This window comes from Bombina bombina, chromosome 2, assembly GCF_027579735.1.
Source record: "Bombina bombina isolate aBomBom1 chromosome 2, aBomBom1.pri, whole genome shotgun sequence".
Taxonomy (NCBI): Eukaryota; Metazoa; Chordata; class Amphibia; order Anura; family Bombinatoridae; genus Bombina; species Bombina bombina.
In genome coordinates, this window is record NC_069500.1 from 1,336,183,704 (window position 1) to 1,336,200,991 (window position 17,288).

At 37.4% G+C, this 17,288-nt stretch overlaps 1 protein-coding gene across 1 annotated transcript in view; it reads right to left on the bottom strand.

Annotated features, from left to right (window-relative positions):
- Positions 1-896: 896 nt before the first annotated feature.
- The window catches only part of NAT8L (N-acetyltransferase 8 like), a 66,991-nt gene continuing 50,599 nt past the window's right edge, over positions 897-17,288 (bottom strand). Inside the window, exon 3 of the mRNA XM_053700913.1 lies at positions 897-2,062. Coding sequence (XP_053556888.1) covers positions 1,695-2,062 — 368 coding nt within the window. The 3' untranslated portion in view covers positions 897-1,694. The remainder of the gene's footprint in view (positions 2,063-17,288) is intronic.

Sequence of the window (17,288 nt, forward strand, 5' to 3'; positions counted from 1 at the left end):
GCTGTCAACCAAAAAACAAGTTATTCCTGTGTTCCTGCTCTTATAACACCTTGCATGCATGGGCATCTGTCACACATTGGTACACAGGTCATTGAATGAGGAAGTTTAGAACAATTAGGTAAGTTGGTGAGTAAAACAGACAGTATATTTCATTTCACCTGGTTACTGACTTTAGCTCACTGCTTCCCACCAACAAGGCATTGGAAGAGACAGTGGGAGCAATGGAAATATATGCATTAAGCCTGTTGATCATTGGTTGTCCAGACTCACCATGGCTGTCTTGTAGAGTATGTGGATAAAATAAGATCTAAAACATATCCTATATCAAGGCCCTTACTTGCCTTTTGTCCGTGTAAATTCTCAAAGGACATTTTAGTCAATAAGAACAAGCATTATTCTATTTTTTTATATATCATACTCATGTGGAGAAAGTACATTTTCTTATAAGAAAATTATTTCTAAAAACTATATTACCTGAAATAAAAAGTTAACAATCACCTAATTTTCAAGTGCATTTTAAATACTTTTTTTGTTTTGTTAATTAATTAAAACCTATCTAGTGCCAAATAATTCCATGCAAAATTCTATTCTAATTTACAAATTGTATACATTTCAGTACAGAAGAAGCCATTAACTTAGATTTAGTTTTTTTGGCAGGCACTTTACATACATACTAAGTACAGACACATGCCAAATCTGTTTTGCATTGTTACTTGCGTTGTACGAGAATTCGGATGTCATTAAAGCAGGTAATCATATTTACAAGGAAAGCTGGGCTAAAAATATATATACACTGAGTGAATGTTTTTTTAATTAGTATCTATACATTCCTTATCTAAAAATACATTTATATTTCACACATTGCTGTTCCAAAGAGTTTAAATTTGGTGCTGAAATGAATGTGCAAATGTGTTGCCAAGGTAACGTTAGCCTCTCGTCTGTTTGAATTGCATCATTAGCATAAGCCATGAAGGTTACAAGGAACAAAAGAAACGCTTCAATGCACATGTGGAATTCTGGCACTGGATTGGAGTGTCTGTGAAGATCAGTTGGAAGGAGATGGAGGAATTATTTATATGTACAATATATTACAAACGGGCTCAGAGTTTTCATTGAACGGGTTTTGTTTGCTGGCTTAAGAAGAGAACGACATCTTGGGGAGGTCACATAAGCTGAATGCTCCAAGGTTTATTCACAAGTTTGGCTAGCTGTTGAGCACATTAATAAAAGTGCAACATTAGCATCTTGGTGGCAGTGCTGTGTGCAAGTGCGTGCAAATACTTCCTCTTCATGCATTGTACCAACCGTTCACTTTGTCCTGGGAAATTAGTTATTAATAGATATATAGACAGAACATTCAACTGATATTACAAATTCTGTCAGTAGCATTCAGCAGTAGTTTATCCCACTTAAATGCCATTTTGCAATGCAATATTTTTAAAAAAATCTATGTACAACAGGCCAGTATTCGAGACCCTGTGCTTGTTAAAATAGGATACTGTTTACAGGGGTCCATCCTTAAGAAAAGGACAGATAATACAGTACATGTGAGAAGAGCAATATCAACTTCTACTGAAGAAAGATGATTATGCAGATGACGAGGCCCATGTACCAGCAAATAAAAAACGTCTAATGTTTTTGTGATGATTTCAACTAAAATAAAAGCACATGGAAGATAATGAACTTGACTTGCTTTATTCTTCACGTAGCTGTAGGCAATAGCGGTGGTAGCGAAGCTGGAAAAAGACTCTCTCCAGTAATGAATGTGTCATGCCAGGGACGGCATAGTTTTCAGCAACACCAACGTGCTTAAATCCCAACGACTCATAAAGCTTGTGAGCAGCTATTTTGACAGCTGTAGTTCCGAGTACAATAGAGGAATAGTGGTTCAACATTGCGAACTCCAAGACTTTTCGACCTAATGCCTTGGCAATACCTTTACCGCGGTAGCTAGAGTCTACAGACATGCGTCGTAACTCAACCACATTATCTTCCTCGTTGCCTCTGGCTGCCACAATTCCAACAACTTTCCCATCCAGGATTGCTACCCAGAAGCATGAACCTGCAGAAGAGAAATGTGGTGTTAATGAAAGCCCAGCATTTTTTTGTTATATAATGCATGTTCATTGGTGTAAGGTGATCAGTGTTTCAATATTGCAGGGAGCTGTAGTTCCATATCTATGAAATAAGATAAAATAGCATACATTATCAGTTTTATGGCACTATAGATCCTGCAAGCTTGACCTACCACAATGTTAGAATTACTGCACCACACCTGGTTCTATATTCGTGCAGCATATGTTAATGCAAACTGGTTTTCCAAAGACATTTTATGCAAAAACATAAGCAACAAAAAATGTAAATACCTCATATTTCCATTTCCACTTAGTTAATATGAAGAATCATAGACAGTTTATGAAACATACAGCTTTATGTAGATTGCATTTGTCAATGCACATTTTAAGCATGAACAGTCTTTAAATTCTTTACCAGTTTTGCTTAAACAGCTTATACATTATTAACCAAACAATACAGTTCTCAGAAAATATACACTCTCTTTACACGTTAATAAGCATTGCTATGCAATATAATTAACAAAATAAGCCAGGTGTGCAACTGTGAATTAATCAACTATTAAAAAAATATCATTTATATCTACATTTTTCCTGTTTTTTTAATTTTACAACAGAAATGTAATCTACCAACATTTTGGTCCTGACAGCATACAAATAAATGCAAATAATTAACAATTAAAAATGTTTGTGTTGTCTAACAATGTGCAGCACCATAATATTGTAATCATTAGTCCATAATATTTCAAAATAAAATTTTATAATAATTATATTATCCCATAAAAACTTTTATTTTAAGGACATTTCAGTGTTAATATATGAGAACAGCACACACAGAAAATATCACAATTATATGATGGATTAAATATAACATAAGCTCACTTAAAGGGGCAGTAAAGTCAACATTAGTGTCAGATAGAGCATGCGATTTTAAACAACTTTACTATATACGTTTTTGTCGAACAAGTAAATGGGAAAAGTTGTTTAAAATTGCGTACTCTATCAATTGGGTTTTATGTTCCTTTGAAAGCAGTGAGGTCATATATTTTTTTTTTTAAATAATTCAGATAAAAGATACTATTTTAAAATACTTTACAGTTTACTTTAATTACTAAATGTTCTTATCTTTTGTTGAAAAGCAGGAAGAAAAGCTCAGGATTGTGCACGTGTCTGCAGCACTATTCCCTGTCATGTAGTCCTGCAGACTTGTGCACGCTACCTATCTAGATAACTCTTCAGTAAGGAATAACATGAAAACGACGCAAATTTGATAAAATAATCAAATTGGTCAAATTAGAAGTAAACTTTTTTTAAATTGTATACTCTATCTGAGCCAGCAAAGAACAAAATTGGGTTTCATGACCCTTTAAACTCATATTTGAGCAGAGGCGCATGCATTTCAAAGTGGATGTTTGTGAGAGCTGTCTGATGTATATAATGAATACAATGAATAAACAATTAAATGTTAATTGACTTTTCCAAGCACTATTAGGGAACTATAGGCCTCTTTAATACAATATAACTCTTGTAGGGAGATTTCTGTACAAAAACTATTAACAGCAAGCACGACAAAACATTACTCCGTCTAATAATAACAAAACACAAAGCGGCAACTGAACATATTATCTTGTGTACAAAACATGAAGCGTGTAATTAGATATAGATATATTTTGGAAGTAACATGGTACTGTTTATAATAAACACAGTATGTTCAGTCTGGGTAAAGCATTAAGCTGCACTAATATAACTGAATGACCAAAAATAAGCAGAACAGTATCTCCATGACAACAGCACTCACAATGTGAGCTATTACGTTTCTCTATAAAGCATTTGCTAATACTAAGTCTTCTCTGAATGAAATCTGTGCCTATGAATGTGTGTCTCAGTCCCCTGTCTATATTCACTACGCACAAAACACAGATTTGTATATTTGCATCTGTAAAATGGGGCAGCTTGAAGAGGGTATGGGACCAAGGGGCCAATTTATCATATTGCTAGCGGACATGATACACTGTCGGCATTTATCATTACACAAGCAGTTCTTGTTAACTGCTTGTGCAATGCCGCCCCCTGCTAGCAGGGGGTGTCAATCAACCCGATCGTATTCGATCGAGTTGATTTCTGTCCACTGCCTCAGATCAGGCGAACAAGTTATGGAGCAGCAGTCTTAAGACCGCTGTTTCCTAACTGTTGTTTCCGGGGCGGAAACAGGGGCATTAATCTCCATTCGGAGCTTGATAATTTCCGCCCCCAAGTGTTATCACTATCTTATGTAATGTAGGTAATATTTACGTCATAATAAATTAAGATAGCTCTTTTTCCTAGAAAGGAACCTGAACCATCAGGTATCTGTGGCGCTAAAAGGAGCTTGAAACCCACTAATTATATGGCCCTTTTTAAATAGAATTAACTTATATGAGGGATTTTAATATTATGAAATTATAAATTATATAGGGAGCCAACTAGGTAATATTTTCAGATGAGGACAATAATATGGCTATTAAAGTAATACGTTTTAATAGAAGCAGATAAAATAGTGCACAATAAAATCAAATATGAATGACTCCGTTAAAATACTGCATATACAGATACACAAAGGAAAATTACTGCAATACAAAATTACAAATAAATAAATACATCCACCAATTCATATGTATAAAAACATAAATTAACACATAAATACATCCAACAATTTCATATGTGCAAAAACAACAAATATAAACAAGTTTAAGTTGCCGGTGGGTATAAGCGCTTCAGAAAGCGTTTAAAAAATGTGTAGCAAACAATTGCGCTCCTTAAACAAATCGCTCCTTTAAAACAGCAACAGAGTCTCCAAGATGTATTTCACACAGAAATGGAGTCCTAGAGTAAAGACAAGAAAAAAACTTGTCACCAGCAAGACAGGTTCAATAAACAAGGTGTCCAAAATTACTTACACCGGAAGGTGTCTGTGTTTGTTCCTCAAAAGTAGGTGGGGAGCGTATCACGCTCGAAGCACCCGTCTCCCCTGGATCTCCGCAATTCGCGGTTTCTGCAATTCAGTTAAACAGCTGTGATCCACGATCTAACTACGGATAGCTGGAATGGTCAGAGTTAGGAACAACGCGTTTCGGCTTTCAACAGCCTTTCTCAAGCTCTAACTTGCCATTGCCCATACGCTCTTAATATAGGGATAGAGCAAATCATATTTAAAGGGCCAAATTGGTAAATTTAACTCAGTAGTAACAGTTAATACGAATAATGGCCATGAACAGATTGTTAAATATTTTATTTAATCTAATCTTATAAAATGAAGATAATGTGGATACTAGGAGAAAATATGAAAGCTTAATCCCCATAATAATTACTCAGGACAAAAGCGCACACTCTTCTTATGCCCAAATGTTAGCCATATTTTATACTTTAAGGTTGGGGGCCAAATGACACAATCAATAAATAATTTGATGATGATATTTAAAATACATTTAATGCTTTTATAATAAAACTCATTTCCAAATAATATGTTAAAATTTGCATTGATAACACCATATATAATACATAAAAATATATATAATATGTTATATTGAAAAATGATTATTCATATAACACATTATATTAGAAAATGCATACAATATATTATATAAAAACTGAATATAGTACATTATATAAAAAATGACAAAAAACTATCCAACAGGATTTTACTTAGACTAAGCTATTCTGTGAGAAACAACCCAAATCTAACTCTTGATTAAGTCCTTTAGGTGTTAGGGTTTTCATTTCAAAGATCCACTTACTCTCTAATTTTAGTAGGTTATTGTGTATATCAGTCCCCCTCCAGTTCTTTTGGGAAAAAAAATATATATTTAAAGTATACAGGAATAGCAAAAATTCAAAAGAACTGGAGGGGGACTGATATACACAATAACCTACTAAAATTAGAGAGTAAGTGGATCTTTGAAATGAAAACCCTAACACCTAAAGGACTTAATCAAGAGTTAGATTTGGGTTGTTTCTCACAGAATAGCTTAGTCTAAGTAAAATCCTGTTGGATAGTTTTTTGTCATTTTTTATATAATGTACTATATTCAGTTTTTATATAATATATTGTATGCATTTTCTAATATAATGTGTTATATGAATAATCATTTTTCAATATAACATATTATATATATTTTTATGTATTATATATGGTGTTGTCATTTTAACATATTATTTGGAAATGAGTTTTATTATAAAAGTATTACATTAATTTTAAATATCATCATCAAATTATTTATTGATTGTGTCACTTGGCCCCCAACCTTAAAGTATAAAATATGGCTAACATTTGGGCATAATAAGAGTGTGCGCTTTTGTCCTGAGTAATTATTATGGGGATTAAGCGTTCATATTTTCTCCTAGTATCCACATTATCTTCATTTTATAAGATTAGATTAAATAAAATATTTAACAATCTGTTCATGGCCATTATTCATATTAACTGTTACTACTGAGTTAAATTTACCAATTTGGCCCTTTAAATATGATTTGCTCTATCCCTATATTAAGAGCGTATGGGCAATGGCAAGTTAGAGCTTGAGAAAGGCTGTTGAAAGCCGAAACGCGTTGTTCCTAAATCTGACCATTCCAGCTATCCGTAGTTAGAGCGTGGATCACAGCTGTTTAACTGAATTGCCGAAACCGCCGATTGGGGAGATCCAGGGGAGACGGGTGCTGCGAGCGTGATACGCTACCCACCTACTTTTGAGGAACAAACACAGACACCTTCCGGTGTAAGTAATTTTGGACACCTTGTTTATTGAACCTGTCTTGCTGGTGACAAGTTTTTTCTTGTCTTTAATCTAGGATTCCATTTCTGTGTGAAATACATCTTGGAGACTCTGTTGCTGTTTTAAAGGAGCGATTTGTTTAAGGAGCGCAATTGTTTGCTACACATTTGTTAAACGCTTTCTGAAGCTCCTAATACCCACCGGCAACTTAAACTTGTTTATATTTGTTGTTTTTGCACATATGAAATTGTTGGATGTATTTATGTTTTATGTTTTTATACATATGATTTGATGGATGTATTTATTTATTTGTAATTTTGTATTGCAATAATTTTCCTTTGTGTATCTGTATATGCAGTATTTTAACGGAGTCATTAAATTGTATTGTGTACTATTTTATCTGCTTCTATTAAAACTTATTACTTTAATAGCCATATTATTGTCCTCATCTGAAAATATTACCTAGTTGGCTCCCTATATAATTTATAATTTCATAATATTAAAATCCCTCTTATAAGTTAATTCTATTTAAATAGGGCCATATAATTAGTGTGTTTTAAGCTCCTTTTAGCGCCACAGATACCTGATGGTTCAGGTTCCTTTCTAGGAAAAAAGAGCTGTCTTAATTTATTTAGATATTCTCATAATTGGGTTTGGAGGAATTCCAATTTTTTCTGTTGGCTTTACCTACTATATGTGCTAGCGCAGTCCAATTTTTGTCTTGTTTCTATAATATTTACATGTCATAATACAGCTTATACATGTAACCTATAGGTAGATTTATATCATTTTAATACTGTTGCGGAACCTGTTAGCGCTCTACAAATACCTGATAATAATAATAAAAAGTTGTATTGATAGTACTATCAGAAAGATAGTACAGTACTGTTATCAGGTAATAGTTGCTGTTTTTAATACACATAGAATATATTTTGAATTTTAGAACAAAAACAAACAAAAAAAAAAAAAAAAAAAACACACCAAAGACAGAGGCAGAGAAGATAGTAATTTACAGATGTGAAAAAAAAATCTGAATTTCTGAATAATTTCTGATTTTGGAATTATGGATTTGGGGAGTTGTACCTGCATATTACTTGTATATAATAAAGTGACTTTAAACAATAATAACTCTCTCGTTAAGGACAGTATATATGGCATTAAGTATACCGGGATAATAAAACCCACAGGAGAGAAACTCTACAGAAATGAGGCAGATAAGCGAAATGATATTGTATCTAAATCTCAGGCTTGACCGGTTTAGATGATGATAAAGAGTAATAAAGAGAACTCATTATATTCACATATATTTGTGATTTACTGTACTGTTCTTTAACTTCTTTGTAAGATTTTGTTAAGGTACTAGCGCATTTAATTCATGTACATCTTTACTCTGATTGGCCATGAACTTAAAGGGACAATAAACACTTTGAAATGGTAATATAAAATGATAAATCATATATATAAAAAAAACTTTGCAATATTCTTTGATTAATTATTTTGTCCCCTTTTCCTGTAATTCAATTCTGAAATTGTGAGCTTTTCAGTTTGTGTTAGAAATGGAAGTGCAGAGCACTGTTATATTCCACACAGCCATTCGCTGCACACTCTAGTGACCTATTTATAACTGTCTCTAATTGGCCACAGCAGAGAAGGTAACCTAAGTTACAACATGGCAGCTCCCATTGTTTTATAGACATTAAATCTTTGCACATATTTTGTCAGCTGATGAAACTTTAAAAAAATACATCTACATGTTATTCCCAGACTCATCTATATAACATTTATTTAGTGTTTAATGTCCCTTTAACCATTACGCAATCACTGATACGTTAATGCATTTCCCTTGCTTTGGAAGTCTTCTGCATTGTATATAAGAACAGAGAAAAGGCATGAGGGAGTTGAATGTATAACACTATGGCTGGTAAAATGCACAAACACATAAATGGTATTATTTAAAATGTGAAAAGAGAGAACTAGTAACCACTTTGTTGCTATAGCTCATACAGCTAACGTAAAACATTCACTGAGCATAACCTCCCTTCATCTGTGGGTTCTACTTGAGAAGCTGTGGACTACAGGTCAGTAACCAGTGGGCAAATACAGGATGGGTTATGGGAGGGGTCAAGATGTGGCAGAGCAGTTGTCTCCTGGTCCTGCGTTGGACATTTAAATTGAACGAAGAGCAAGAAGGAGAGCAGGATATAAATAAATGTCAATTCCACAAAATGCAGGACAATTGAGACTAGGGAGCCGATTGGGACTAAGGGGCCGATTTATTAAATGTTGAACAGAGATGCTTGTGCAATGTTTTATGCTGTCGACATTTAGCGTTGTTGGGCGTATCTGATCTGGACCTCAGAGGTGGCGGATGAGTTAACGAGAAGTTTCTCACGGCCTATTAAGGTTAATATACATCCTTTGACAAAGTGCATTCTATAGCCTATTGATCACTGAGCTCCACTCTTTTCTACCCTTATGGGGGCAAAGGGGTATACTTATGTGGCATACACCTGAATCAGATCAAGCACTGAATAACTCAAGCACAGCAAAATAGAATACCCTCTACAGTTTATCTGGGCCCAGATTTACATGAGAATCGACATGCCACTTAAAAGGATATCCAAAATTGATAAACCAAGCAAAACAGCAACCATGACCCAATATCTCAAAATACAGGACACTGTTTTGTAGGATAGTATAGATCATCTGGAAAAAGACACCCCAATACAGACACCAGATCCCCAGCGTCAGCAGGACACTAACCTTACAAGGGAGGACCTAAAAATGCTCTCCTCTAAGGACGATATTAAGGAGGTCCTGAAAGAGGTAAAGGGTCTTTTTGGCGAGATACTCAAGGACATTAATAAAGTTGCCAGACGAGTAACTACTTTAGAGGAAGCACATGAAACACTATATAATGATGTTCAGGACGTCAATAAACAAACCCAACATCAGGAAAACTTGATATACAATCTAATGGAAAAGGTTGAGGATTTGGACAACCGCAATAGGCGGAATAATTTAAGAATTAGGGGGGTCCCTAAAACAATTAGCCCAGCAGCCCTTAATGGATATTTACAGGACCTTTTCTGCACTATAAAAGAAACGCCGAATTCACCTGATGTTATTTTGGAGAGAGCACATAGGGCTTTAAGGCCAAAACCCACTGGTAAGGCCCCCCCAAGGGACATAATCACAAGGGTCCTCAATTTTGCAGAGGAGGAAGATATCATGCGTACCGCTAGGGCAAAGGCGCCACTCAAACATGCAGGAATTAACATTTTCATTTTTTCGGGCATCAGTCCCACCATTTTACAGAAGCGCAGGGACCTTAAATTCATCACAGATGTCTTGAAAGCTAATCGAATTAATTACAGATGGGGCCAAACAGTAACTTTTTGCAATCTGGATGATCTGCCTGGCTTTTGTAATACCTTAGGAGTGGAGATACCTGACCCATCACTTCAACCTGATCAGAGGGCTGTAACTAAGCATGTTAATACCGCGGACCCAGAGATACAGCTATCCAAGGACAACTGACATCATCTTTGGCTGTTTGTACTAAAGACTAGAGACTTGTGCCAAGATGCTTTGCACTCCATGAGAGCCTGGCCTAGTTGATAAGTATAATTGTTTACTACGTCTGATTACCCAAAATGTTATTGTTTCCTATACCTTTGTGTTTTTCTTTTTTCAGTGTTATAAGGTTTAATGTTTGCATTTATTTGACTATTCTTTCTCAGCAGAGATTGGGTGTAGTTTTGTCTCCCTGCCCCATGGGGGGATACTTTCGCCTAGATTTAGAGTTTTGTCGGTAAAGACCTGCGGTGCTAACGCTCCTTTTTTTTCCAGCGCACCCTTAAGACAATGCTGGTATTACGAGTTGTCTGAATGGCTGCGTTAGCCTCAGAAAAATGAACGTTGAGCATAATTTAGTGCCACTTCAACCCTCAATACCAGCGTTGCTTATGGTAGCGGTAAGATGGAAAAATGTGCTCGTGCACGATATCCCCATAGGAAACAATGGGGCTGAGCTGGCTGGAAAAATACTAACAGCTCCTAACGCAGCCCCATTGTTTCCTATGGGGAAAAACTCTCTAAGTCTACACCTAACACCCTAACATGAACCCCGAGTCTAAACACCCCTAACCTTACACTTATTAACCCCTAATCTGCCGCCCCCGCTATCACTGACACCTGCATAATGTTATTAACCCCTAATCTGCCGACCCGACATCGCCGCCACCTACATTATCCCTATGAACCCCTAATCTGCTGCCCCAAACATCGCCGACACCTACATTATATTTATTAACCCCTAATCTGCCCCTCCCAACGTCGCCGCCACCTACCTACACTTATTTAACCCTAATCTGCCGACCGGACATCGCTGCCACTATAATAAATGTATTAACCCCTAAACCGCCACACTCCCGACTCGCAAACACTATAATACATTATATTAACCCTTAATCTGCCCTCCCTAACATCGCCGCCACCTAACATCGCCGCCACCTGCGAATGCGAGGTCAATTCTATTGGCTGATCCAATCAGCCATTCGGATTGAACTTCAATCCGATTGGCTGATTAAATCAACCAATCAGATTTTTCCTACCTTAATTCCGATTGGCTGATAGAATCCTATCAGCCAATTGGAATTCGAGGGATGCCATCTTAGATGATGTAATTTAAAGGAACCTTCATTCGGCCTTAGGACATCGTAAGAAGAGGATGGCTCCACGTTGGATGGATTCAAGATGGCTCCGCTCCGGTTGATTGAAGATCGAAGATGCCGCTTGGATGAAGACATCTGCCGCTTGGAGGATGTTAGCTCTTCTGCCCCGATCGGATCAAGACTTCTGCCGCTCCGGATGTCCTCTTCTGTCCCATTGGTGGCCGGCTGGCTGAAGACGACTCAAGGTAGGGTGATCTGCAGGGGGGTAGTGTTAGGTTTTTTTAAGGGGGGGTTGGGTGGGTTTTAGAGTAGGGGTGTGTGGGTGGTGGGTTGTAATGTTGGGGGGGGATTGTATTTTTTTTTACAGGTAAAAGAGCTGATTACTTTGGGGCAATGCCCCGCAAAAAGCCCTTTAAAGGGCAGGTAAAAGAGCTGATTACTTTGTAGTTTAGGATAGGGTAGGGCATTTTATTATTTTGGGGCCTAGATTAGGTGTAATTCGTTTAAACTTCTTGTAATTTTTTTTTCTGTAATTTAGTGGGGGTTTTTTGTATTATAGTTTAGTTTATTTAATTGTATTTTAGTTTAGATAATTGTAGTTTATTTAATTATTTTATTGATAGTGTAGTGTTAGGTGTATTTGTAACTTAGGTTAGGATTCATTTTACAGGTAATTTTGTAATTATTTTAACTAGGTAGCTATTAAATAGTTATTAACTATTTAAACTATTTAACCCTTTAAGGACACAGCTTTCAGTTTGCTCAATTGTTTTATGACGGAAAAATTCCATCATATGTCCTTAAGAGGTTAATAGCTATTGCACCTAGTTAAAATAAATACAAAGTTGCCTGTAAAATAAATATAAATCCTAAAATAGCTACAATGTAACTATTAGTTATATTGTAGCTATATTAGGGTTTATTTTATAGGTAAGTATTTAGTTTTAAATAGGAATAATTTATTTAATGATAGTAAATTTAGTTTGTTTTATTTAAATTATATTTAAGTTAGGGGTGTGTTAGGGTTAGGGTTAGACTTAGGTTTAGGGGTTAATAACTTTATTATAGTAGCGGTGACGTTGGGGGCGGCAGATTAGTGGTTAATAATTGTAGGTAGGTGGCGGCGATGTTAGGGAGGGCAGATTAGGGGTTAATAAAATTTATTATAGTGTTTGCGAAGCGGGAGTGAGGCGGTTTAGGGGTTAATACATTTATGATAGTGCAGCGATGTTTGGTCGGCAGATTAGGGGTTAATAAGTGTAGGTAGGTTGCGGCGACGTTGGGGGGGGGGCAGATTAGGGGGTAATAAATATAATGTAGGTGTCTGCGATGTTAGGGGCAGCAGATTAGGGGTTCATAGGGATAATGTAGGTGGCGGCGGTGTCCGGAGCGGCAGATTAGGGGTTAAAAAAATTTATTATAGGGTTTGCGATGTGGGGGGCCTCGGTTTAGGGGTTCATAGGTAGTTTATGGGTGTTAGTGTACTTTATAGCACTGTAGTTAAGAGCTTTATGTTTCGGTGTTAGCCCATAAAACTCTTAACTACTGACTTTTTTTGGTGGTAGGAGTCTTGGCGGTAGAGGCTGTACCGCTTACTTCTTCCAAGACTCGTAATACCAGCATTAGGCAAATCTCATTGAAAAGATAGGATACGCAATTGACGTAAGGGGATCGGCAGTAGCCTCGAGTCACGGAAAGAAAGTGAGCGGTAGACCCTTTTTCTGCCTGACTCTAAATACCAGCGGGCGTTAAAAAGCAGCGTTAGGACCCCTTAACGCTGCTTTTTACGGCTAACGCAGAACTCTAAATCTAGGTGTTAATGTTTGCTTGGTGAGCTGAGTTGTGAGGATGACACGCACACACAAACATGCTAGACTGCCCTCTCATGATACTTAAAGGGACACTGTACCCAAAAATTTTCTTTCGTGATTCAGATTGAGCATGAAATTTTAAGCAACTTTCTAATTTACTCCTATTATCAAATTGTCTTCATTCTCTTGGTATCTTTATTTGAAATGCAAGAATGTAAGTTTAGATGCCGGCCCATTTTTGGTGAACAACCTGGGTTGTCCCTATCGATTGGTGGATAAATTCATCCACCAATAAAAAAGTGCTGTCCAGAGAATTGAAACAAAAAAAAGCTTAGATGCCTTCTTTTTCAAATAATGATAGCAAGAGAACGAAGAAAAATTAATAGGAGTAAATTAGAAAGTTGCTTAAAATTTCACGCTCAATCTGAATCACGAAAGAAAATTTTTGGGTACAGTGTCCCTTTAACAGGCATCACTGGTTGCACAATATATAGGGTAGGTTTATTCCATACACATAGAGGGATTATATTTTCATGTATTGATCGAAGAGTGCAGCTAAAAGCTTTATAAATTATAGAGATAGCAAACATATAAGATGGGATTTGGGATACACCGCTATTCTCTTGTATACACTGCTAGAGAGACCCATCATCGCGAGAGGGGATTCTTTTATACTGCTCATTGCGATAAGACAACTGCTGCTTGCTATGGGGAATTAGTTAGTCAGCATCTGGTAGCTCTTAATCATAACCACATACATAAGTAATTAACAGAAAGCCAGAGGTCGGGTACTACTTTCAGCTCCCCTCCCTCTCGGACGGGTGGGCACACCCTACCTCACCCTAGAACAGTGCACTGTGACAGTTATTAGGTACATCTTTCTGGGAAAATAGAACCTCTCCCACATAATCAGCATTCATATCCCCTGGCTATAACCCTAATCTACTGACAGGCTACTTGCTCCAAGAGTTACTTACCACATAGTCAATCTATTCTTTATTGACCCTGCAGGTCTTTAGCTCGACCCCTACATTTCTATCTTATTCTCTCATTTCCCCTCTTCTCTATTTACTAACTACTCTTATTTATAACACATATCTTCTCTCTTTTTTCTCCCTTGTTTACTTTCCCTCTTTTCTTTTTCCCGCTGCCCATACTTATTGCATCTTACGGGTACTTGGCTAGTTCAAAATATACATCTTCTTATTGCTATATCCTAGAGTCTCTTTTTTTCCCCCTCCTCTTTATCCCCCTCTAGGGTTCACTCCTTACTACCTCTTCCTTCATATCCCAGTTGCGTTGTGACATATAATGACTTCTCATCTACGGAAAATCAATGTTATAACATTGAATGTCAAGGACCTTAACCAACCAGAAAAAAGATCCATAGCTCTCAGGGAATTCACCAGGTTCAGGGGGGACATTGTTCTGATACAAGAAACCCACTTTAAAAAAGGGAAGGAGCCGGGGGGAACTTCCAGGCAGCGTCCATGATTAGACGCATAGCTGCATGCTGCTCCAGCTTTTTACTAACTTCTACTTAATTCATGCATCTTGACTGGGCTACCTATAATATAAGGAACAGTTTTGAAATCTTCTATAGGAGACGCATCTTTTGAACCCAGTTTTGAAGGATATCGCTGCTGGCATCAGTGCTCGGAGCCACTTTGAGATCTTGGCCTGCTAAATACCCCCCCGGCGGGATACCTTCGGGCCCTGTCGTTAGGAAGCACGTCTTGTGCTTATAATTCTGGCACCTACTTTCATCAACAAGACAAAATATATACTTGGACTGCCTCATCCTTGCCTATCACGCATACACAATGGAGATTCCTGCAAGTTTTCTAGAGGAGCTGCACAACGTGCTAGCTGGCTACCATGCTGCCTTGGAGGTTGAGTTAAATGCAGCTTTCAGCAGCAGCACCAACCCGCTCCAACAATCCGAAGCCTACAAGACAGAGGGAGGGGGTGACGGCGCTTTGGGGCCCCGGCGCTTGTACCCCACCCTTAGCACATTGGAGAGAGATGGTGAGCTGAAAGACTGAGAAGCGCCAGCTCAGCTTGACCTAGTGCCGAAGAAAGGTGCAGCGATTGCCCTGAGTAGCGCTATTGGCTTACCTCAGGTCTCGGCTGTTCCAGTACAAGCGCTCTTAGTACAGAAGCAGGTTCGCATTAATTTGAGCTCTTCTGTTGCATACTCTCCTTCAGCCGTGAGGGGATTGTGGATGTCCCTGGGCGAAGCAGCTCAGCCCTTACTGACCTTGGCGTGGAAGCAGCCACATTGTTATATCCGGCCATATGTGCCTCTCCAAGATTCAAAACGCCTGCTGCCAGCCTTACAGAGCGTGAACTTATGCCTCCACATGTCATTGCCGTGTTTTGGATGGGATCCTGGAGGCTCGGTTACCGTCTCTATCCGGAGGCTAAAATGGAAGCCGACATCTGTTCTGTAAAGTAGGTTCAGCATCTGGACATACAATACTCCGGACATGCCACTCAGCCATACTCACATAGACTAAAGGACTTTAATATTAGGCTCCTTTGTTTAACATAATTCACGTTCACATTGACTATTATCAAAGTTTTTATGCATTGGATATTGGTAAATTTAAGATTAAGGTATCTGGTTTCACTGTACTTAATGGAGTAGCTACATATTGCCCTTTGTGATTGCCCACGTCACTAATTATCAATGGTATCACCCATTTTAGCTAATCCTTTGCTGTGTAAACGCTATCTATTCATGTTGCACCTAGTGCTGTGGAGTGTGCTTTTCTCTCTCCCTTCAAATATTAGCTATGTGTTGCGCGGGCAGGTCCCGCACTAGTGCTATCAGCCGGGGGAGAAGAGAGGAGTACCATTTATTGACTCGGGTTACAATGCTATATACAAATGTTTAATTTAATTTCAGAAATGTAGGGGATCTAGAGTACTAACATGCATGTTTCACAGTTTTCTAGGTAGCTGTTCAGTACTAAATGCAAACTTTTTTATTCTCTCAACTGCCAGATAAGTCCATCCCGGACTTTTACACACTGTTTATTTCAGTAACCATATCTTCCTTCAAGTTCTGAATTACTATGCCATGCTCTTACTAACTCTTTAAAAGACAAAATATACATCTCTCAGTTATAAATATTCTGGTGGTCCCTGACATTCTCCATGAGTAATTTCATCAATCATTCCCCTTTTGACTATCCCATTTGGTATTTGGCCTTCCCTTCTATTTAAACTGCATGGAGAGATCCTAAAAGTCATAACTCTGTTTTGTTTTAGCCTCATATTTTCAGAAAAGTGACGGAGGGCTAGACTACTTGCTTAAATGTCTCTCAGCCTAATTGATCACTGTTTGGTTTCTGATGCATATTTCTTTATTGTTTTTTAACTACTAGATTGGCCCATCTAGACTTCCCATGCAATGTTTATACTAGTAATTATATCTCCCATATTGATGTGAACCATTTCGCCTCCCAGTATTATTACCTTTTAGGTAAGAATGTTATAACAAACCCCAATAATCCCTGTGAGCAACCCTACCAGGCAACCTCCACTGGCTACCTCAGTTCATACCGGACTTTCCCTTTCATTCGAAATATATGAAGGGATCTTCAGAAGTATGAATATACTTTATTTTAGCTTCATATTTGGTTTAATTTTTTTTTTCTCTTAATTGTAGGCAGATGCTAGTATTTTTACTTCCAGTGTCCCTTGCTATAGGTGCCAGATATTGCTAGTTTTAACAGTTACCAGTTACTGCAAGTTACAAAAATTATATAAGCGCGTTATAAAACTTTATAAAATCAATTACATATAGAATTAGACACTGAGATCTAGAAACGCGGCTTCCGCCACACACACTCCTCTTCCACCTCGTTAATCATGTCTGAACTAAATTATAAGATTCTAGCCAGATGGTATTTGACCCCTCAGCGACTACGAATTATTTACCCCACGGCTTCATCCAGTTGCTGGAGAAGATGT